The sequence below is a fragment of the Pseudoliparis swirei genome, chromosome 17 (genome assembly GCF_029220125.1).
Source record: "Pseudoliparis swirei isolate HS2019 ecotype Mariana Trench chromosome 17, NWPU_hadal_v1, whole genome shotgun sequence".
Lineage (NCBI taxonomy): Eukaryota > Metazoa > Chordata > Actinopteri > Perciformes > Liparidae > Pseudoliparis > Pseudoliparis swirei.
In genome coordinates this window covers 2727715-2752575 of record NC_079404.1, presented here as the reverse complement: position 1 = coordinate 2752575, position 24861 = coordinate 2727715, and the positions used below count along the sequence as shown (strand labels likewise).

The 24861-nt window shown below is 44.6% G+C and overlaps 1 protein-coding gene across 1 annotated transcript; it reads right to left on the bottom strand.

Annotated features, from left to right (window-relative positions):
* Nucleotides 1-3166: 3166 nt before the first annotated feature.
* LOC130207175 (coiled-coil domain-containing protein 85A-like) lies at nucleotides 3167-24625 on the bottom strand. The gene is made up of 4 exons (XM_056435655.1): nucleotides 24401-24625; nucleotides 22505-23522; nucleotides 6893-6950; nucleotides 3167-6218 (listed from the first exon to the last, which is right to left on the bottom strand). The coding sequence occupies exons 1-4, from the start codon at nucleotides 24623-24625 to the stop codon at nucleotides 6203-6205; spliced, it is 1317 nt and encodes a 438-aa protein (XP_056291630.1). The 3' UTR covers nucleotides 3167-6202.
* Between the last annotated feature and the right edge of the window lie 236 nt (nucleotides 24626-24861).

Genomic DNA, 24861 nt, shown 5'->3' with positions numbered 1-24861 from the left:
CAGAGGTTGCATCCTTACTTCACCTATATTAAGACCTTTTGATTAATCACAGATCGACCAATCAAAGTATTTCACCTCCCCTAGTATAGTCTGCTTGTTTAGATTCATGACCTTGCAATGATTACATTTGCTTGTGTGTATTTAATAGCATGTGTCTGACATTTTATCTTAGCTAATGCGGTGATTCAACGTTAATTACAAAATCGTTTCTCTTCCTCAAATGAACCGTGCCGTCGTCCTTCGCCACCCTCGCCTCAGCTCTCCGCCGTCAAACGGGACAAGTGTGCTCCTCTCTTAGCCTAATACAATGGCTTTATCGTGTTGCAGAAAAATAAAGGGTTCATGTTCTGGTGATAGAAAGAGTCTCCACCTCAGAACCAATGCAGATATCCATCTGGCCGACAGCCACACTGGCCTCAGTCAGGCGACACTCGCTCCCGAGTTCTCACGGAATTAAATGGATTCCCTCTTTACCGGGCTTCTGACAGCAAAACCAAGCATTAGCGTTAACAACGGCTGATGTCGGCGCTCCTATGTATCTTGTAATGCGTTCGCCGCTTCGTTTACGACACATTGATGTCAGAGAACTAGCCGAGAGGAACGAAGAACGCCTGCAGCACCAAACATGATAATATCGGCAACCTTCTTTCTCTCCCTGCCAGACCTTTAAGGAGCGGTAAGATTACATGTGTGTGGTAAAGAAAAGAGAGCTGCAGTATCGGTCTAAATGTCATGTTTGTTTAAGTCAGGAAACGTCAATTTACTTTTCGATGTCATGAGAAACTATTCCTTCTGGAGTTGGATAACTCTTTTGCGGAATAATTCAATTCAGTTTATTTTGTCTTGCTCCAAATCAAAGATGACAAATTTGCCTCAGCGGGCTTTATCATCTGAACACATACGACATCCCTGACCTTTGACCCTCACATCGGATCAAGCTACAAGCTATAGTCCATTTTGGAAAGATTTAAGCGACAACTTGCAGCTACGAGCTAAAACATTCAGTCGGACACATTTTGAGACGCGAACATGTCCTGTAATGATTTTTTAAAACAGCCTCAGTTGTAATGATACGCGTCACTCAGGGATCAAGACGCTGTTAGGTTGTAATAGTTTATTTTGATAACATCTGCAGAGGTCTTATGTTTTAAATTTATACATATAGAAAGATATTATAATAGAACATTTTAGGGAGAATATTGATATTGTTATTAATGTATTATGAAGCATTGGGGTAATGTTTACTCTCTGCAAATGGCAAGAATTAATGTATATTGCATGAGAGTGACTGTATGTTAGTATTATAGATTCACGAGGCCGGTTGAAATCCGTGAAGTGACTTACAATAACAAGGAACTTTTATTGTGAAAGTGACTTTAATGCGGACAATAACAAGACGGGACTCTTATTGTGAAAATACTTGTTTAGCGACTTGACCGGAAGTGACGTTTTGACCGGGGCCAGTGAGATTGAGTATAAAACTCCGTGGATTAGAGAAATCGGGTCTCTTCTACAGGTATCCCCGAGGCCGCAAGGCTGAGGGGGCGGAGGAGCCGGGAGCCGAGGAAGAGCGCCTTGAATGTTTGTTTTGCACTTCCTGCCATTACATGTTGATAATTTAATTCACGCGCGTCCGGAAGCCTGTTTTCCATCATCTGCGAAGTGCCCAGTTTCAGAACTACTTTACAACGCCCAGGTTGTTGCTTTTTGTACGATCAATAAAAGTCGTCTCGATCAATCTCCACCTATCTGAACACCAACCAGCGTGGGAAAAGTGACAACTCCCATTGTCTCCAGACGATGTAATGGCTTCATATCGTGAGGCTGTGGCGGATGGAGAAGCTGTGAACGTGCCCCCTCAGGTCTTCAGTCAGTCTGTTGAAATGGCAGCGAGACCGAGCCCAACCGTCACCATGGCAATCTCATTTCCACCAATGCCTCCAATGCAAATGAACAGCGCTCACAATCAGAGGCTGTTGTTTTGCCAATAGTGAAAGAGGAGCAGCGGGGATGTGAGCTCATCCGTCTTGGAGTAAACAAAGCGTCGCTCGGATGAGGGGCTCCGTCTCATTTGCATAGCCAGGCTGGAGAATTGCTTGGCATTTAAAAAAATTTTGAGTCGAGTTATTTTTGGGTTATGAGTGATTACAGTACTTTCATCGTAGAAGATTAGTGGATACGCCACGGCACTCCGATGCTGTGGTAACACCCGTAACGCTCGCCTGCCTCCCATTTGCGTGTCTCCTGATGTTTTATTCCTCACCTGTGGTCACCCCTCACATTCATACTCCCTTTCACACTTTGAAGAATATGAAGCAAGAGCATCTTGACCGTTTGGTAACAATCAGTTATCGTAGAATGTATTAAAATACGATATGATTTGCTGTGTTCTATTATTATACTCATTTAAGAAGCAGTAAAAGATACCACAGGGGAGTGTTAACCACTCACACCACGGGTTGATGCGAATAACCACAAATACATGCAGTATTTATATGATAAGCAGAACTGGAAGTCACAGTGTAGGCCTAGCTTTGATTTCCAAACCAGTGGAAGATGCCCCCATGTGTGGGTCCCCAATTATTGCTCCTCTCATTTCTTGATGATCCGTCCACAGTGCTGCGTCCCCCTATTGTCAGGGGGTGCCTCTTATAGCTCTGTGCCACTAGAAGGAAGATTGGCCTTCAACAGGAGTTATCTCTCAATGGAGAGCTAATTGAGTAAGTGCCTCGAGTAAGCTGTCACGTGTGTGTGTGTGTCCATTGTGTATTTCTACAGGCAATTAAAGGATGAAGAGACCACTGTCGACGTCATCTGTGAAGGTCCCTTTATACCCATTCAAAGCCAAATCCAAGAGTAATGCGTGATTTTAACATGACAATCGAACACATAACCGCACTGAGTGTACGCCTTGAACTTTTGGGTAGTTTTTGTTGTCACTGTTTGTTTCTTGAATGAGTGTGCGTGAGTGTGTTTGTGCATGAGTGTGTGTGTGAGTGTGTGTTTGTGTGTGTGTGTGAGACTGAGAACTTTACATCCACCAACAAAGAGGACGCGATGAACAAAAAGTATTTTACGGACTCTTTATTAGCTGAAACATCTCTGGTTATAATAATGAGTTATATAATACCCCAGAAACAATAACTATCGTTATATATTTATAAAACTAAGCAGATATAATACTCTTGACTTTTAAAAACAGAAATGTCTTTGATAATATATTATAATTCTTCAATTTAAAAAAAGATTACATTACATTATGGATTCAGGATAAATATTGGTGGATGTTATCGGCCTGTGTGAGCACCAAGGAAAAATCTCTCATTTCCAAAAGCATTCATCGCACCCTGATCCCTTCATCTGGTGGTGAAAAGACATTTATATATATATATATATATATATATATATATATATATATTATAAGTGAAGTTGACGTGAAGTTAATGTGAAGTTGACGTGAAGTTATCGTGAAGTTGACGACTGCACACGAGTCTCTTGGCTCACACTTCGTTGCTGTTAACTCTTCCCGAAATTTAACAAAAGGCGGCAACTGAAGGAAGTCGAAGCGGGGGTGTCATAAAACCTGCATTCTCTCTACTGACCACCAGGGGGCGACTCCTCTGGTTGGATAGAAGTCTATGCTTCATGTGTTAAAGCTGCATTCTCTCTCTTGACCACCAGGGGGAAACTCCTCTGGTTGGGGGTGACTCCTTTGGTTGTATAGAAGTCCATGCTTCATGTGTTAAAGCTGCATTCTCTCTCTTGACCACCAGGGGGAAACTCCTCTGGTTGGGGGTGACTCCTTTGGTTGTATAGAAGTCTATGCTTCATGTGTTAAAGCTGCATTCTCTCTCTTGACCACTAGAGGGCGACTCCACTGGTTGTATAGAAGTCTATGCTTCATGTGTTAAATCTGCATTCTCTCCACTGACCACCAGGGGGCGACTCCTCTGGTTGTATAGAAGTCTATAGAAATGACTCTACTTCTCTCTTGATTTATTCCCTTAGAAAATGCACAGACACAGATACACACACACACACACTCACATATTCACACACTCATATACTCACACACTCATAGACACACACTCTAACACCCCCCCATACACACAGACACACACACACTCACGCACACACACAGTCACACACTCACTCACACACCATATATATGACTGGACGCTGACATAAGGGTGAGAATACTTTAACACCGGGAACTGAAGGACGCACAAGCTGACCGAGGAGCACTACCAGAGTGAAGCTCCTCCCCTAAACAACAACAACACACACACACACACACACATGTTGTGCTGGTAACTGCTGCGTCGACTTCTATCCATTTTAATGAACTGCTGCGTTTGTCTTTGAATGTAATTCATCTTTATTACAGTCTGGCTGACTCAGTAATAATAACAACACGGTTCTCATCCGGTTGACGGCTGCATCCGACCATTATCTTCCATTTTAGTTTCTTCTGCCCATTGTGACGTTTTTTTCCTGATCAACGGTAATAAAAAGCAAAAGATATTCAGGTTGATGAAAAGAATAACGCGACTCAAACAATGAGTCGGTTATGGAAGTTTCATTATATTTATGTTGATCAAATAAGGTGTAATCAAGGGATTGGCTGAGATCTGGTGGAAAAAGTCCGAAGGGGAAATAAATACAACCTTTAAAAAAATCCTCAGTTTAGCAGAAGTGGCCGACATCCATCAGAGTTTATCGTATTTATGATTATTTTTTAAATAATGGGTGAAGTTACTCATGTCAGGCTAAACCATGAGCAACGATGAACGTTCAATTTCCGTTCAAAAGCCTTCCAGGGGTTCACTGGTGGAAAAGGTATGTTGGATTAATGCAAATGTTTCACAATAAAAGCCTTCTAGGGGTTCTCTGGTGGAAAAGGTATGTTGTATTTATGCAAATGTTTCACAATAAAAGCCTTCTAGGGGTTCTCTGGTGGAAAAGGTATGTTGTATTTATGCAAATGTTTCACAATAAAAGCCTTCTAGGGGTTCTCTAGTGGAAAAAAGGTACGTTGGATTTATGGAAATATTTCACAATAAACGCCTTTCGGGGGTTTAGTGGTGGAAAAAAGGTACGTTGGATTCATGAAAACATTTCACAATAAAAGCCTTCATGGAGTTCACTGGTGGACAAAAGGTACGTTGGATTTATGGATATTTTTCACAATAAAAGCCTTCCAGGGGTTCTCTGGTGGAAGTCAGCACCAGGAGGAATCTGTAATCTCAGCTCTGTGAGTAAACCGTAACAAGGCCGATATTTGTGAGATGAGTGTTGCAACAACAATAATTTTCATTATCCGTAGATTATTCTTTTAAATGAATTGTTTTTTCTGAATTAGTCATAATTTACCAAAAAACCCAAGGACGTGATGTCCTAGTTTTGCCCCACGGTTCGAAATCTAAAAGACTGAAGCCACAAAATATTCACATTTTAAAAGCTGAGATTAAAGAATTTTGGCATTCTATTTAAACAATTACAAGTCAAAGTTAAATAGATCATCCAGTCGGTTGTCAATGACGAATCGACTAACTGTCGCAGATGAAGTTAGGAAACAGGAATGTTGGAGTGAAGCCACCAGACCCCCATTGGCAGGTTTTCCTGGGTCCTTGTGTGCGCTGAAGGATTCCTATCCCCTTTTTTCAGTAGAGCCTCTAAATAAACCTTCTCGTTGACGACCTCTCTGATTATCCGACCTCTTGCTCCTCGAAGCTTCTAAAACCAGAGCTGTGACAGAAGACGACCGTCTCTTGAATAAATTCAAATTGACGCAGTAACTTCTTTTTGTGCTCATAATCTCCAGGTCCGCGATGCCTTGGGAAAAGCCGTCACCGCCTGGATCACATTGCGTCGTGTCATTCTTCCGTGGTGAGGTTCTGACGGGTCCAAAAACTTCGGACAACCTTTTTTTGGCCACGACAAGATTCTCAACTGCCTTCACCCGTCGTCCTCTCTTTGTTTTTGGCAGCAGCCCTCCGTCTTTTCTGGTGGTCCGCGGGGGGAATGCATAGCAGCAGCAGCAGGTTGAAGAGTTCCCAGGGTCCTATAGCCTCGTCTCCCTCATCGGCGCCCTCGCTTGGTTTTTAAGAGGTGACGATTGTTTCTCTGTCCGGTTCACGCCTCCGTCTTCTATCCATCTCGCCTCCTCTTCGGGCAATCTGTTCGAGAGGCAGGTCAATGGTCAGGAGGCATCAAAGCTGGAAGACGAGAAGAAGAAGAAAGGTGCAATTACTGCGTGTGGATGTACGTGTGTGTGTGTGTGTGTGTGTGTGTGTGTGTGTGTGGAGCCTGATCTCAGCAGAATGCAGGGATGCTGTCCTCTCCAGGTGGAGATGGGAGGCGGATTTATTCACCCATTAGGAACTGCGTCATCATTAAATATTAACCCAGCGCTATCACTCACCCTGTGGGCTAGGCATTAAAGCAGGGGTCACCCCGGGGTGATACACACACACACACACACACACACACACACACACACAAGCCCAAAGCCACCTTCCCCAGATCCTGCTCCATGAGTCGGGGTTATCGCTCCGGATCGAGCTGAATGAGAACATAGATGGGCAGCAGCATCCCGCGCGGCTAGCAACGGGGCTAACAGCTTACTCAACATTGGTGACATTGACTGTAATATACAAACGACTACGATGCCACTATATACTTCAATGTGTTCAATCCACAAATTCAACTTTTAGTAGATTTTTAAGATTTTTAATTAACTCTCAGCCGTGTTTTCTCAAAAACTGTGATTGGTTTGCGGACCCAGACTCCATCCAGTTTATCTCTTCAACCACATGGGATGTTTGCATAATTTGGAGTAGAGAGGGGGCGGAGCCTAAGCGGGAGCTAAAGGTGCACGTGTGCGACTCACCTGTCCCAAAGCTTTACGTTCCTACAGGAGTTGGTGCAGCAACCAGCGGATATCAGAGCTGCCAGAGGAAGAGAGAGAGCGAGAGAGAGAGACAGAGAGAGAGAGAGAGAGACAGAGAGATTCCTCATTAGTATATGCATCACACTCACACTCATAGTGAATGAGGGTTGATAAATGGCCGGTCAGCTCATCTGGTTGTATAGAAGTCTATTCTCCATGTGTTAAAGCTGCATTCTCTCTCCTGACCACTAGGAGGCGACTCCTCTGGTTGTATAGAAGTCTATGCGTCATTCGTTCAAGCTGCATTCTCTCTACTGACCAACAGGGGGCTCCTCTGGTTGTATAGAAGTCTATATAGTGACTCTACTTCTCTTGATGTATTCCCTCAGTAAACATTGTAAACATGAGTTTATGTCTCAGTCTCTAGTTTCAAGTCTTCTTCTATACAGCATGATGTCATCATTTATACATTATGGTCATTTAGAGTCTTCAGACTACTGACTGAATACATGCGTTGTATTTTTTTGATGCATCATATAATAATAATAATAATTTAGACTTGTATAGCGCTACATCATACGGAGATGTATCAGAATCAAAGCAGAGCGACGGTGAGGGTCCAGAATCCCATGTGGCCGAGCAGCTGGGGAGAGGAAGAGGAGCTGAACGGACATTTATCAACCCGGCAGTGACTGTGTGTGTGTGTGTGTGTGTGTGTGTGTGTGTGTGTGTGTGTGTGTGTGTGTGTGTGTGTGTGTGTGTGTGTGTGTGTGTGTGAGATGCATATTCTAATTACAGACAAAACAATTCAATTGGGATCAACCTCTCTTTCTTTCTCTCTCTCTTTCTTGTATGTTCATCCTGCCCTCGTTCTCATGTTGACCTGCTTCCGCCTATGGTTGTGTGTACGGTTCGGACTGTCACACACACACACACACACAAACACACACACGCCTCTGGGTTGGTTCACAGCTGCGTGCTCTGCGCCGCTTCAGTGCACCTCGCTGTGTGTGACAGAGAGAGTGATGGACGGGAAGAAGGAACGGAAGGAAGGGATGGAGGAAGTGTGGAGGAGTGTGTGTCAGAGGGGGTAATGTGTGTGTGTGTGTGTGTGTGTGTGTGCATGTGTTCCATCATTTTGTTCTGATTTACTTTTTTTTAAAGACAGAATGCAGATAAGAGAATCTGAGGATCTCTTTGAAGGAGAGGACCAGCCGTCTGTCCACCATCAAAGGGCACACGCACACACACACACACACACACACACACAGTGAATAAACTGCATCTATTTGAATACACTAGAGCTCAGTACCAACACCTGGTCACTTGTGTCATCTCCAAGCTTCTTCAAAGGTTTTTTTTGTTTTTAATAAGCGTGTGTGTGTGTGTGTGTTGGTCAGTGTACGAGAACACACGCTGCATTAATATGCAAAATGTTCCTGTGTTAAGAAATAATAGGAGGAGGGCGGGGGGGCGGGGGGCATCAAAGCTGCAGATGAATACCCAGAGAAGCAGCTGTTGGCCTAGTTAGCAGGCCTGTCCTTTTACACAGGACCTCTGATCTCTCACACACACACAAACACACACACACATGAGCAACCTGTACTTGAATGCACCCACACAAACTGCCAGCTTCAGGCGAATTTTGCCAGAGACCTTTATTGACCTCCCCGAACTGTCTCCCCATTGCATGTTTATATTTGCGTGTGTGTGTGTCCCATAATCCACCTGTCCCCTCGGGGTCAATACTTGATGACTTTCTTACCAAATATTCCAAGGCTCTGCCACCTTCCTGACCCTCAAACAAATGAGCCCCCCCCTCCCCCCCCCCCCCCCCCACATGACATATACAGTCATATACAGAAAAAACATGAACTAGTTCAGCCACGTGACAATATATATGTAAAATACCAAATAAATAACCACAAGCTCAATCTAGAAGTCGTGAAGCCTTCTCTCTCCTGGCCGTCTCCGTGACTGTGGTCTCATTACTTTGTGATTTATTGGTAATGAAGTCCTTCAATAGGCATTAAAGCACTCTGCACTTTATTTACCTGGACACTTTAACCTGCTGGAAACTCACTTTGCTCACTGCCTTGTGTATATAATTTGTTTCCTCTGTATATTTAGTATTTTAGTATTGGTATTTAGTGTTTAGTATTGTTATTGTTTTTTGTGTTTTATTTTGTATTATTGCTCTAATGTTAGTGCCCCGCTGCAGATTGTATTTGTGCAATAATGAGCGGCACAATTATTGACATTCAATCCAAACACGATTGTGTCTGTGTGGCTGATGACCTATTAACACAAATCTAATAATTGTGCGTGTTGCAGGTTGCAGCCCGGCCTTAAATAAATGTATAAATCAATACATAAATACAGGAATCAATAAATAAATGCTTAAATAAATGTATAGCATTTATTTATTTATTTAAGCATTTATTTATTTATTCTTGTATTTATTCATGCATTAATTAATTTTGTATACTTCATTTTAAGTCCTCCATAAAGTCCTCCATACGCTACCACATCTCACTTCCTCCTCAATCCTACACGGATCATCACTTTCAGTTGCACGGAATAAATGCGTTGTTGTTTTTTAACCAGCGGGGGGGGGGCAGCGATGCACTTCCCGTGCCTATAGCCGGCTGTAAATGAAAGGAAGACGACTATATATCCTAAAAAAAACCTGGAGGAGCAAAAGGGAGCCACGGGGCTCAGGATATATTCTCATGTCCTTGTTGTTTACACTCCAGAAGACATTGGGACTCATGAATCCTCGACCCGAGTGATCGGATGGTGGTTGTTGGAGCCAAAAGTTTTTTTTCTAAGGTTTTTCTGCTTTCTGCTATCTTTGAGGGGAACACAGGGTGAATTGGGACATGCAGTTCCTCCATCTGAACACAGGGTGGCACCGTACCATTAAAAGGCATATCGGTAAGTGCCTGCTAATGAGTCCTAACATGTTCCCCCGTTCGCCCCCTAGTGGCTTAAAGTGGTAGTGCCTCAACAGCGGTCATTCACACTTCCATTTAGCGCCGTCCACTCGGGATCCGATCGCCCGAGGCGCTTTTTTTTTTTTTGTCAAAGTGTTTTTTCATGTGTCACAAAGTGCTGCCAGTCTTTTGGGATGGAATTTAAACGAGCATGCAATCGGTACATTTACTGTCGAGGGCGGACGGGACATCTTCTGATGGACTCCTTCGAAACATGGTGGAGGTGACCGATGATGCCGGAGAATCTCGGCTTCCGGGCTAATCCGATCTCAGATGAAAAGCCAAATACGACATCGTGGGTTCTCGTAGGAGAGACATGCACAGAGACGAGCTGTGACACCGGCGGGTTGAATCGGCTCAGACATCCCTGATATTTGAACTATCTTCATAATTACATCATGGGACATGACATGCCAGAGTTTGATAAAAAAAGAAAAGCTTTGTGAGTCCACAGAGCTTACTGTCCTCTCTCCCGTTCTCGATTGTTCCCAAACACAAACATGCTTTCCTAACTCTATTTTTCCTTTATGCGGTAAGTACTCTGCAAATAGTCTTGTTTGGATTGAGTTACACTGAGGAAGAAAGTACCAGTGGAGAATAAACTACTGTATTCTACACACACACAGCCTCTAGAAGGAAATTAATTCAGTCCAGAGCATACACCCACGTACTGCATTCTCTCTCTCTCTCTCGCTCTCTCTCTCTCTCTCTCGCTCTCTCTCTCTCTCTCTCTCTCTCGCTCTCTCTCTCTTTTTCTGCAATAATGCTACTGAGTATTGGTCCCTAGATCATATTCCCCTCAAATAGCAACCAAGCACCTGTGTTTCTGGAGGCTATTATCAAAGGACTGACACATCTGCGCAGCACTGCAGGACGAGATGGAGTTGGATAGTGAGCAATGATGTGGAAGCGTTTTAAAACCTGCATTCTCTGCTGACCAGCAGGAGGCGACTTCTCTGGTTGTATAGAAGTCTATGAGAAAAAGCAGGGTGTAAATAGCCCCGTGAAAGGTTTATTGTTTTGTGTTGATTGCCTGCTTTTGTATCTGCTTTATTGGTTTCGATGTATGCCTTTTTATATTGTATTGTTTTAATAATTTTCTGGGCGTTTTAATCTACTTTCTCTTAGAGTTAAATCGGACTTTTATTTTGAAATGTTAAAAGGAAGCGCACCTTTATTTTATATTCAAATCAAACTTGACGGTTATTTAAGTTTAATAGTTTTAATTCGGTTCTTCCGGTGGTGATATATATACATATAGACATATATATATATATATGTATGTATATATATATATACATACATATATATACATACATATATACAGATATAAATATACATATACATATATGAACCCAAACACGAGGGCGCTACATGTTCACACGTTTGTGGGACGTCCTCAACATGTATGAAGCAGAACTAGTGGTGAGTTCTTCATGGTGGAGGAAGAAGATGATAACTGTTTCCACGGAGATAAGCCCCGCCTCCTCTACGGCGCGAAGTAGTCGTGCTCGTAACTTACGCGAGTAAAGCGTCGCGAACGCAGCCATATATTCCAAAGTATTTATCTGTATTTAATAACTTCAGCCCACTCGTATAATTCGTGATGTCACACTCCGCTTGGCCCTCATTGGCTGCAGCAGATCGATATCTGTGCTGCAGGGAACGCTCGGCCGTCATGTTTCTGTGTGTGATTCATGTTTTGTTGGTTTTTGTTCTTTGTGATTCTTAGAACTGATGCATGGTTCATTTTGTGCGCCGCTTAGTGTTTCCGTGTTGGATGGCTGACAACGAAAAGTCGCAACGCTTCTGGTTTGAAGGCAGCTTTGGGTCGGCGCCAGAAATGAAGACGGGAACCGGAAGAACGAGCGTTTGACGGCTAACTCTGCTGTTGCATAGCAACAACTAAAAGGTCAGAGCCTGGGCTCTCGAGCTCCGTGCCATTTGGGATCCTCAACATGTGCACAGACCTCAAAAAAGGGCATCCATCGCCAAAATCATTTATCTTTTGATCTCTGTAACTTGAAGTTAGCAAGTAATTGGTTGCTACGCAACACCTGAAACACATTGTGTGGTGAGACATGAGAGCTGAACACAATGACATGTTTTGGAGTCAATCTGTTGTCATTGCAGAGTACAGGTACACAGGCAACCAAATATATTCTCTGCATTTAACCCGTCCTTAGTCATTAAGGAGCAGTGGGCTCCCGGGGAGCAACTGGGGGTTCAGTGCCTTGCTCATGGACACTTTGACTTGCAACTAGTGGTGAGAGCGGGGATCGAACCGATGACCTTGGGGTTGCAGGTCGACCCCCTTACCCCACTGAGCTTCAGCCGCCCCCAATATCTGTTAACAATTCTAATTTATTTTCATTGACAAAATGATAGGAGCGGAAAATGGCACATAATAAAACGCGTGAGTAGGAGGATGGGGGAGGGGCGGGGAAGGGGCGGGGCCTCGTGAGCGCCGCGGAGCATGTCGGGGTCGAAATTCTCACAAGAACTCAAATAAATGCTCCGTCAGATATCAAAACACAAATTTGGGGGGAGAGTAATTTTTATTCTTAAATATAAAATGTGTCACCAGCAGAAAGGGCACTTTTCTCATCCAGGGCAAAAGGGGAGGAGCTATGAGCACCCCTCGGGGTCCACCTGAACCTCAATGATCTAATTTATCGCCATGGGAAAGAAACGAGCACGGATTATCAAAATCACTTGAGATGCGGATTATTCCAGCGGTTGCAAGTATAGCTTGAATGCATCTTTTTCATCTGCGCCAAAGGTCATCAGCCAAAGGTCATCAGTCAGAGGTCTGTGGGTCAGTGGGTAGCAGGTTCGTCTTTCAATCGGGGGGTTGGAGGTTCAATCCCCACCCTAGTCGATGTGTCCTTGAGCAAGACACTAAACCCTAATAAACTGAGTACTCTTGCACAACTGTGTCTCTTGGAGAATCTTCTTCTTCATCAATTTCTTCATCGATAAGATGCAACACCCTGACGCTCCGGAGAGCTGACCGACGGAGAGGATCAGGAACATCCTGATATAAAATAAGGGGTCCTGATCACCATCGTAGGTCCGGCCGTATCACGCTCTGAGATAATCATCCTGAAAGTGCTTTTTTTTCCCGAGGCGAACCTGAAACTTGTATTTTTGCTGTTTTTCAGTGGCGTGGATTGGGCAGAAGGACTTCAAACGAGAGGAACCTGGCAGCTGTGTCGGCGTGCGTCAACGCCAGAGTTGCTCACAGTGACCCTGAAGGACGAGGCGACCTTCAGCTGGGCACCCGGCCGCTGTGACACCTCACCGAGGTGTTCTTCCAACACACACACACACACTCACACAGCCTGCATCAGCCCGGCGACATGCGTCACACACACATTGTTCGCCGTCCCACGGTCCACGATTCAAGCCGTGGAGAGTCTCGCCACGAAACCACGTTGGATTTCCGGGGGGGGGGGGGGGTCATGAATGTCTGTTCAAACCCCCCCGAGGGACGAGAGTCGGTGACCTCTCCATTCATTCTCCTCTTCTGGACCTCCGTCCTAACATACCACTGCCCAATATCACAAATTATGAATTTGCCTCAGAGGGCTTTACAATCTGTACACATACGACGTCCCTGACCTTTGACCTCGCATCGGATATCAGGAGAAACTCCCAGAAAATAGGAAAAAAACTTTTCACGGGAAACAAAAGGGAAGACACCTTCAGGAGAGCAACAGAGGAGGATCCCTCTCCGGGATGGACAGAACAATAGATGTCATGTGACCAGATGGAAGCATTACAGTGTTACAACACGTTCAATGAGTATGACAGAGTGTATGAATAATGAGTAGTAGGCATGAACCACGATCCAGAAAGGGTGGGGGTGCATCAGCAGGGCCATGACAGGAGGCATCAGACCCAGCCCGGTCCAATGAGATGTGAAAGCACAAAGACTCCGGGGAGGAAGTAGAGTTAATAATGTGTGAGGGAGAGATGAAAAATCTCTCCATCGCACATTTTACGACGCTCACGGGGGAAATTTCATGAATTTTAAGTCAAATAATGGAACCAATAATCTGAGAATAGGAATGAACAAACCAGATACGTAGAGAACCGGAGTCCGTACGATCCGCTTCACACTTTACGTTGAAAATAATACCGGTTGAGCTATCGGTAAGAGAGAAGCAAGGAAAACTCGTCAAAAGAAACATTCAAGCTCATCGTGGATGGAAGATAAGGTCAAAGTGTTCGCTTTCGGTTTGGTTGACAGTACGCAATCGATCTTGGAAATTCATATATAGTCGACCGAGCCGTTCGTGAAGCGACGGCGAAGCAGCTAGCGTGAGATCAGATCTCCAGCGGATCCGAATGGCATCTCAACGTGGACCCTGGAGACGGGTATTAAAAACCAGGTGTTAGTTAAGGGGTTAAAAGTGGAATATGAGATCAGCAGCAAGCCATTTTGGTTCTGCTTTCATAGTTGACACAAATCACTGTCAACGCCTCCGTGTCCAATTATTACAGTTCAAACGTTCCTTTATCTTCACTGGAATATAATTGGTGTGATTCAAATACTCGTCTTCGTACATTTAGGTGACAACCAGAAAGCTCCTGAAGCTAAGTGGGCTTTAGGGGCTTGTCTTTAACAATTTAATTTAGTAAAGTGCCTCATAATTTGCATTATGGATGTTGTCTCGGAGCATTCAAATGAAACGGTTTAGTTACAGAACAGTGTGCTATTAATACATATAAAATATTAAACACATTCTAAAATATTAGGCCTATTTTTACTTTAAGAAGCCTCCTCTGGTTTTCCGATCTGCCCATTCTGATTTGCTACCTGGATTGTGTGTGTATATATATACATATATATATATGTATATATATATCAATAAGAAACATTTCAAGTTTTGCTTTAACAGCGGCTAACCAGAGGAAGTTTGGGGATTTTAAGTATAAATGAATGTATATCCTTCGGTGAATTTTTTTTTCCAACCTCACCTGAATGCTCCCTAAAACAATTCCCGATACAGTGGTTATGTTCTTCAGATCAACCCAAAACAAGACTAAATGTCTCACATTTCCACATTTAACCCTCCTGTTATCTTTAGGGTCAATGTGACCCCATTCAATGTTTAATGTCGGTGTTCTTTGGGGTCAATTTGACCCCAGGCTGTTTTTCACTGTGTCAAACATATAAGAAATACCAACTTTTTTATATATTTAAAAGGCTATTTAGGTAGTCAACAAACAAACATAAAGTTCCTCACACTTAAACTTGGGAAACAATATTCATTCTAATAATTTTCTGGAGGTTTTAATTGCTGGTGTCAAATTGGGTAAAATATGTTAGTACATGTGAAGGTAAGCCTTGGAATTATTTCAATTCAATTCAGTTTATTTGTTTAGCCCATTCTCACAAATTACAAATTCCCCTCAGAGTGCTTTACAATCTGAACACATAGACATCCCTGACCTTTGACCTCACATCGGATCAGGAACAACTCCCAAACAACCCTTTCACGGGGGGAAAAGGGAAGAACCCTTCAGGAGAGCAACAGAGGAGGATCCTCTTTAATGGAAGAACAACTCATCCTGACATGGTCAGACTTCAGAGGGTCCAGAGACACAGCAACGTTGACTACAAGATCCAAAGATCCAATGTGACGCAATTATGAGCAATTGTTGTTGTGTGACGTCAGGGGGACATTCTGTCTCAGAGGCAATTAAAGACATTGAGGGATGGAGCTTTTGATTCATTGAGACTTCAGACAGCAGCCTTATGGCTCATTATGCAGTTCAAACATAACCCATCCAGGCTGCAATGCATCATGGGAAGCAAAGTCAGTGGCGGTATCAATACATCGGCAGCTTTTTTGATCTATTTGAGGGATTTCTCGTATTGGACCAAATTTAAATGGGGGAGGGGGTCACATTGTTGACAGATGGACTCTTAAAAATATCTACCTGTGACAGGAATGAGAACGATGGAACGACTGGTTTCAGATGATCCACTCCATTATCAGAACCGCTGCTTATTTTGCTCGAATTCAGGGAAAGAGTAAAATCTGAATAGAACCCGATGGAAACATCACATTGATCTTCAGGAATTGTAGAAGCGTATATGAGCTAATACAGTTAGTGTTGTAGCATGTTGAGACTGGAACAGCCAGAGGACGAGCTTTGACAACCTTTAATACATCCAGTTCAGTTCTTTAAAAAAAAGGTTTCTATTGATTTGAATTTCTATTCCAATCTTTACTACCTGTACTATCTTTACTTTACTATCTCCCTCGTGATTGATGAGACCCACTCGTTTTCAAACGTCTTCATCCAGATTAAAACACAATCTCGGAGTACAGCAGATCCATGCACACGTTACCCTTTTATAACCCTTAGAGTAGAACTACAAATCACCAGTTAGTGAGAAAATAATTACTATTTTGGTGATTTAGGTGAACTGACCCCCCGGGAGCTTAAAAATAATCTGTTTGGATGAATATTGAGACGGGAAAAAAACATCCTGTGCAGGCTGCCAACCTGCAGTAATAACAGTAATGTCTGAATAACTGACACGACTTAGCACGCCAACATGTTACATCGGACATTTTAAATTACAAGCAAAGCACGTTTTCGATCAGGTAGTTTGAATGTTCACAATTATTTTTATTTTTGTGACAACCCAAAAGCTGAAGTATCCTGAACTATGTGGCTTATGTTTATTAATAGCAGCAGCAGAGTAATATATTAGTTTCTCTCTTGACCAACACTAGATGACTCTCTCTGTGTGTGTGTGTGTGTGTGTGTGTATTTGTGTATTTTTAGGCATGCTACATAGTTTTTTAACCAAAGAATAAGGAATATTTTTGGAAAGTGAAGACAATATTGCCAGGGTTTTAAGCATTTGGTCAGAATTACGTTTAGTTTGGGGGCCTTCAGTTGTCCTGATTAGGATGAGGGACCTCATAAAGATAGAAGTATAGGGATGTTTGTGTGTGTGTGTGTGTGTGTGTGTGTGTGTGTGTGTGTGTGTGTGTGTGTGTGTGTGTGTGTGTGTGTGTGTGTGTGTGTGTGTGTGTGTGTGTGTTAGAATTAAATTTAGTTTCGGGGAAGGGTTGGGGTTAGGCCTTCAATTGTCCTGATTAGGTTGAGGGACCTCACAAAGAAAGAAGTACAGGAATGTGTGTGTGTGTTTGTGTGTGTGTGTGTGTGTGTGTGTGTGTGTGTGTGTGTGTGTGTGTGTGTGTGTGTGTGTGTGTGTGTGTGTGTGTGTGTGTGTGTGTGTGTGTGTGTGTGTGTGTGTGTGTGTGTGTTAGAATTAAGTTTAGTTTCGGGGAAGCATTGGGGTTAGGCCTTCAATTGGCCTTCAATTGTCCTGATTAGGTTGAGGGACCTCACAAAGATAGAAGTACAGAAATGTGTGTGTGTGTGTGTTTGTGTGTGTGTGTGTGTGTGTGTGTGTGTGTTTGTGTGTACTTTCAGCTCACCATGAAGTAGATACTTTCTGCCTATGCACAGTAATGTGAGATTGAGCCATCTGATCCCGCATACAGCCAAAAATGAATTATGGAAGGTAATTTTGCAATTGTGCACAAAACGAGGGCAAAGCAAAGGTCTCGCGTTGCTCCGACTCGTCTCGCGCCATATCAGAGGAACTGTGTGTCCGTGTGAATAGAAACAGTTCATTTCTCTGGGACTTCACACACAGAGAGGGCAGTGAATGCCATTGTGCAGGATTGGGCATGTTAAACTCTGGGGTCCATTAGCAGATGAATGATGACAGAAGAGGTCTTTCTCATTTCCTAAATCGCCTGTCGAACCGACACCGCCCCGGCTGTGATGTAAGAGACGCAAATCCTCTAATCTGGTTGCTGCAATTTTAGCTTAGATGTAATGAAATCGTCATAATTATTTATTTTTAATCAGTGCATCTTTGGTGACAGTACTTTACCTCCTGTCCTGGGCTAAGAGGAACAAAAAAGGCATTTTATAAGATGGAGCTAGATAAACGGAGCTGTGGGGAAAAAGGGGGAAAGGGAGTTTATTTATAGGAAATGAAATGACAGGAAATGACAAGTGAAAGGACGATGGACGAACACACAGCCACCGCCAGCTCCACCCCTCCCTCCACCCTCTGGAAATCTCTTGAGGGCGCAGATTACATCCCAGTTTGACACCAAAAAGCAGAGGTTCATGTTATGCATTCACACACACACACACACACACACACACTCAAATTAAATTAGACCAGCACTGCCTAAATGGGTTTATCTGAACAGGGTTAGCTTGTTACATGGAGCCCCCGTGTGAGTGAGAGAGAGAGAGAGACCCTTCTTTCAGAGCATCGGGCCCCTTACATGGTGGCTCCTCCCATCAGTGTATGAATGGGTGTGTATGGGTGATTGTAGGACTAGAAAAGAGAAGCGCAGTCCATTTACGATTTACTTATATGATGTAAGGTAAACCCTGTGAGTCGACATTCAACAAACACCCCATATGCCCTAAAGCTGTATGGATTTCAAACATTTGTGGCAGAAAAAATGCATTAATACTTAAAGACAAACCACGTAGAGTGCTGCGTCAGCATGTTTGCACTTCAAGGGCGTCTGGAAGTCAACAGGTTTTAAACGGGTCTTTAGAAAGCACGGTTTTGTTAACGGTTTAAGTGGCAAAATAAAACTTAACACCGACGTATTTGTGAAGATTTTGTCGCTGGACAAAACGTGAAAGTATCGTGAGCTTTTGTTTGCCAGAGAGCTTTTTTTCTGCAATAATCCGATGGAAAAAGAAGAGCGGAGGAATATAACAAGTAATTTACGGGGAACATTTTTTTTACATATGTTGATATTATTGAATCACTTTAGAATCAGAATAGTTCATTCATGACAATATTTGATCAAGTAAAACTGAGTCCTGAAGTCAGTGCAGGCCGACAGCACATTGGCTCCATGTAATTCAACATTTAAGAACAGTTTATCATCACAAATGATGAATGCATTCATTTTTACTTGGGTTTTAGAACATCCTTATTTTCAGAAAGTTAACCTGTAAAAAGCATTGACGAAACCATGTCATGTTTTAGTAATGTGAGATAACGTATTGATGTGAAACAAAAACAAAGGCTAAATATCTCGTTTTCATTTGGGATTTAAAGTAGTACAGTTCCCATAGGGAGCGTAATATTGCCACGGAATATGTCCGCTTATTACTATCATGAATCTAAACCAGCAAAAAGTATTTTCTAAAGTTCTTTAGTGTTTTAAAGCGATTGTAAGTTCACTTGCTGCTGGATGTTTGAAAGGAAAACGTTCCCAACGTCCCATAACCGCTGTATGAGGATATGATGAGCACTTATTAAACCAGGTGAGGATCGAACGTTCATTTAAATAATCAGTTCATTGTTATTACATTTCTGAATTAAATGAATTTAAATCTGCAGGGAAAAAACAATTCGGTTCAGTTTATTTGAAGATGCGTACATAATTTGTATAAATGAATCCAGTTCAATTTGAAAACTGACAATAAATATTGATGTTATTCAAATGATCTTTCATTATTTGATTTGACAGTCAGGTGTTGACTACATACAGGTGTTAATACAACTATTAGCTACTTCAATACATATATGGGACTAAATGAAGTTAGACATACTGGACCTTAGTATGAGAACATTCTCTAACTCGTTGAAATCAACACCCCTGATGCAGCCGGTTCATTCACTAGATTGATGTGTTGAAGTAAAATGTAGACCCTATGAAATGTAGAGAATAATTCTTTTAAAAAAAGGAATATGGCAATATATATATGTATATCGCAGAAAGAAAAACACGTTTTCAAGCTGCCTTAACTGGACATATGACCGGTCCTGGTTTTTACTGTTCTGAGCACGTCCCTCTAAACCTCCGGAGCGGCCCGGTGTCGCTCTTCACTCGATGACGATGGTTCCCAAACGGCGTGAGATGGACTGCAGTGTGAAGGAAGTCAACCCAGCAGCCTTCAGGGAAACCCTTCTAGTGTCATCCTTTTGCATCGTAGCTGATGACGCACCGCTCCCTCACGAACCCTTCGACTCAAACCCAGCCTGAGGGTCACGTCAGTTTTTTAGAAACAGCGTGTATCGATGCCATAAAAAGAGGGGAAATCAAACAAAAGGAATTTTAAATTATTCAGTGCACTGAGGCAGCAGCGCAGAGAGAGGACCACGGAAGTTAATGACCTCAATTTGTAAAAGTGCCGGCTCCTTGATGGAGGCGGCTTAACGAAGATGAACGTCCGACTGCACGCGGAGCGGCAACCGGACGACCCTCCACGGAACAGGTATTACATGCTGGTGGTAGAGGCACGCCGCCGCCGCCGCATGGTAATGTGAAGACAATGGAAGTGGGATTAATGAAAAGGTGGATGGAGCTGCGGAAGAGGGCGGAATCGAGCTGCAGAGAGAAAGACTGAGAATAAAAAATGAGAGAAACCGTGGCGTAGAGAGCAAACAGCAAAGAAGCAAAAGTGTAGGTGAAGCTCTTGTCTTCTAGCAATATTTTGATTAATCTGTTCATGAATCGATTCATTGTTTTATGTGTTAAATGTGATCGGAATTTATAGCTCAAAGACACGAGGAACTTTTAATATGGTGTTGCCTTTGGCGGTGCCTATGGACAAAGGCGGTAGTGTCTCCTAACGCCAGCTCCCCTTGGGAAAACCACTCTTAGTGCAGCGGTCTTGAGACTCTGGCCGGTTCAGTGCTGGTTCTGGTTCTACCGGGCCGTCCTTCTCTCCACCGGGTCCGGCGATACGGACTGGACCTCGTTGTGAGCTCCCAGCGAGACAAAGCCCTGATCGGGGAACGGAGGCCCGGCTGGATTCTGAGGTGAAGGGGATTCTGGAAGAACATGCACGATGGTACGTTCTCGTGGTAAACCCATCAATATACTAAAACTACTCAGGAGTGACCACAAGGGGGCTAACATCAGGCTAACCGCATTCTGGCTTCAAACAGAGACCGTCTCCAAGAAAAGAAGAACTGCGGGATGTTCATTACAAAAACATGACACAGCCTGATATACAAAATGCAACTAAAGGTTTCATTTAATTATTCATCTCCTTATTAAATTCAGACATACGTTCACGCTGAGTACCAGTCATGGGGTGGGGCGGTTTTTCAGGTGCCTGAGCCCACGCGACCACATCCACCATCCTAACTCTTCATAATGCCTTGCTTTTGCGGAACTGAACCTCTCCCGTCAATGTCCCCAGCTATCTGACAGGAGAAACTACCTGAAGAGATCGAATGAACCGGATATAGACAGCATAAGGAATGTTTAATATGACGAGCAATCGGAGAATGTCGATGCATAATGGCCTTCGACAGAGCTTTCTGGACTTTTCCGCTCAATCGTGATACTAAAAACTCTTTAAATATGGAGTCATGTCTAGGCAAACACCTTATTAATAACTTAATGACGTCATGTTTTGTCCTCTTCAGCTAAAGATGTCAGCTCTAGAAGACGTTTTCTTTAAACCAAATTGTTTTCCACGTGAGTAGCGAGCAATATGAGTCATGTGCTGATAAACGCATCTTTTTTTCTATTGTACACAGTGTTCTTCCTCCAAGAGTCTCAATGAGCACTACAAGCCAGAGACAAACGAGTTATTTAAAGCATATAGCACAGTGCAAGTGGTACCGGGATGAATATGCATGCGTCGTCTCGGCTTACAGGACAGTACGTCCAGACGCTATTGTTTCCAGGAAACAGCTGAGTCAGCAATCCAGCGTCTACCCAAGGTGCACAGCTATTTCCCATGGCCTGAGCTGCATTATAGAGCACCTCCACTCAGCACTATAGGAATCGTTGCTGCCGCCGGACACCAGAGTACAGCATCGGGTACGGCCTGTGACGAGCTTCGATAAAGACGATGTTGAGACGCGAGAGCGAGAAGTCGCCCAAAGAGGTCCAAGAGTGCAGAAAGCACGGTACTGTTCCAGCTGCTGTGCTGAACAAGGTACTTAGAGGTATGCGATATTAGTGTCGCACCCAAAAGCTCACTGGTGATGTGGTCAGACCGCACACAGTTCATGGTTTGAACATTAACAGTGGCCTGGATTGGGCACTGTGAAGAAAATCTAAAGGCGAAGACGAGAGATAATGAAGAGGCGAGGTTATTTATCGTCCGTTTGCCGAGAGAGGGCCGAGAAAGAGCAGCGGCAACCTGTGAGAAGTGCCGGTGAGCAAGAAGACGTCGACGTAGCGGCCGACGCGAGTGCCGATTGTGGCGTTCGGTTACAACGAGTCGTCCGGTCGAGGTCGGGAAGATCTGAGCGAGGAAGACGGAAGCGGTGATAAAAAATTTAAGAAAGTTACAATATTTGCGCAAGTACAATCACGACCTCATTGAGTAGGGCTTTGTTAACGGAGCTGACGAGGCACAGCCAGAGCCCAGTGTGTGGAGTGTGTGTGTGTAGTGTGTGTGAGGAATGTGTGTGTGTGTGTGTGTGTGTGTGTGTGTGTGTGTGTGTGTGTGTGTGTGTGTGTGTGTGTGTGTGTGTGTGTGTGTGAGGAGTGCCCAACGTTCTTCTTTGGGGAATGAATGACTTGTGAATTGAAGAAAAACAAGATAAGAGTTACCCTCTGCCTACCGTTGTACAGGCTCTGGTGGTGGGGGCCCATCTCCTCTCCCAGTGCCCTCCTCTGACTCCCGTCCCGGCCGGGGGAGCCACTGCCGTACCTCCCCTTGCCGTGCTCCACCCCCGGGCCGTGGTGGTGGTGGTGCCGTATCGACTCCGGACTACCCACCACCACCCGCCCTTTCCTCAGGTGCTCCGGCGTCCCCGTCGCTGCCGGCTTGGCCTCGGGGCCCCCGCAGCCCGCCCCCGCCGCGTGGACCGACCGGTGTCTCTGACTCAGCTCCGGGCTGGACTGGGCCGAGCTCTTCCCGCCACCCGGCGCCGCCTGCCCTGACATCGACAGCTGTTTGTGGGCCAGCAGGTCAGAGCTGCAGGGTTTGGCGTGGGAGTTTCCCCGTGGCCTGGTGGGGGACTTGCCGGGTTTCTCCGGGCTGCGTCCCCGAGGGCCAAGCGGGTCCACGTTGGTGAGGGAGCCCCCGCGGGGGCGGTAGGACTGGGGGAAGGTGTGGTACTCTGGGGTGGAGCTGTGCCTCCTGCCCGTGGACGGGCACACGTCTTCTGGTTTGTGGGTTTGCTTGGAGCCCAGCGTGGGGGCCTTCAGGTGGGGGTTGTTGGGGCCATCGGTGCTCCCCGCACTGGAGGTGCTGCTCCCGTCGCCGACGTCCCGCAGCAGTCCAGGCGCCGGGGCCCCCCCACCCAGAGAGAGGCTGCTCTGACTATCAACGGAGCTCCTTCGTCCGGGGCCTCCGGGCCCTCCTCCTCCGACCACGGCCGCAACCCTCTCCTCCTCCAGCATGAGGCACACCTCCTTGAGCTCCAGGTTCTCCCGGACGACCTCCAGCTGCCGCTGCTCCAGCTCCTTCAGCTTCAGCAGGTAGATGGACACCTCCTTCCTCATCAGGCCGGCGCTGTAGCGGCCGAGGCGCTGCCACTCGCGCGACACCCGCTTCCCCTTCTGCCGGTCGTCGTCCAGGAAGCAGCACAGGTCCCGCAGCTCCTGGTTGTCCTCCTGCAGTTTCTGGTTCACGTCCTGGTTCACACACACACACACACACACAAACACACATAGACACACACACAGTGAGGGACTGCATGCATGATCATTTCCATCACCGTTTGCTGGCTGACATTTTATCGGCTTTTGTCAGATTAATAATGAATGAAATCAGGGCTGCAACTGGGGATTCTTTCCATTATGTATTTGTGTGCCAATTTAATCAGCAATAACTCAATTAATCTAAAGCGATGACAGAAATATCCCAACTTCAAGTATCTAGTCTTGTCCGACCAACGTAGGGTAAAAAAAAAACCAAATATTTGTAGTTGATTATGATGTTAAACAGCCAAAAACACCAAACCTTAAAGTGGAGAATTCGGAACCAGAGAATATTAAAATATTATTTATAATATATATTTAATATATATTTTATAATATGTTCATTTAATTCATTTAATGCATTTAATGTATGTAATTTATTTAAATTATTTAATTATTTAATTCATGAATTTATATTTTATATATTTTATATTTATTTTATTTATTTTATTTATTTTATTTATTTTATTTATTTTATTTATTTTATTTATTTTATTTTATTTCCTAAACTCGTTTAATGACTTCAGGTTAGTCGTATAGCTCTGATTTCTTGCCTATAGACTAAAAACAGAAGTGGGATTTTCCAAACACAATAATGTCTCACTGACACGTCACTTGTGTCATTAATAAATGAGAAATGAATTGCCACGAGCATCACCATTCCAACCAGCCTGCACGTGCAACAGGTATCACGATGGTACCTGCATTATGTGGAGATCATTTTGAACTGACTATAAATGTGCCACTCATCTCCGACGTCTTCCTCTCCTCTCTGGTCCTCCTCCGCGCGCGCACGACGCGCGCCGCCTCACCTTTAAACTCCGGATCTCGTTCAGGTGCTGCTGGAGTCTCCGGTTCACCTCCCGCATCAGATTGCCGTGCTCCACGATGGCGCTCCTCTTCCCCGCCTCCGCCCTCCGCAGCCGCCGCACCAGCTCCTCTTTGCCCCACTTCAGCAGCTCCTCGTCGGTCATTTTGGAGACGTCCTCCGCCGGACCCTCCGCGCTCTTGGAGAGCAGCTGCGCGCCTTTCTCCATCTCTCTCTCTCTCTCTCTCTCTCTATAATAAGTACTGTATTTGGTGAATTATGGAGAACGAGACACTAAACCGAGCCCCCCGACCCTCCGTCCCCCAAAGAAAGAAAGATACACCCGGGGCAACTCTACTTGGGTCCCCCTCCCCCTCCCCCCCCCCACCCGCCCATCCGATGCCCGCGGAATCACATCGCTTCCGCCGCGGCTGCGCCTCTCTCCCACGCCCCCGCTGCGGCTCC

What these genes read in the sequence shown, in the direction of transcription:
- LOC130207175 (XM_056435655.1), bottom strand. Translation starts at nt 24,625, where the DNA reads ATGGAGAAAGGCGCGCAGCTGCTCTCCAAGAGCGCGGAGGGTCCGGCG. An exon ending in ACGAGATCCGGAGTTTAAAG is followed by an intron (nt 23,523 to 24,400) that starts GTGAGGCGGCGC and finishes TGTGTGAACCAG; the next exon opens with GACGTGAACCAGAAACTGCA. An exon ending in CCACCAGAGCCTGTACAACG is followed by an intron (nt 6,951 to 22,504) that starts GTAGGCAGAGGG and finishes TTCCTCTGGCAG; the next exon opens with CTCTGATATCCGCTGGTTGC.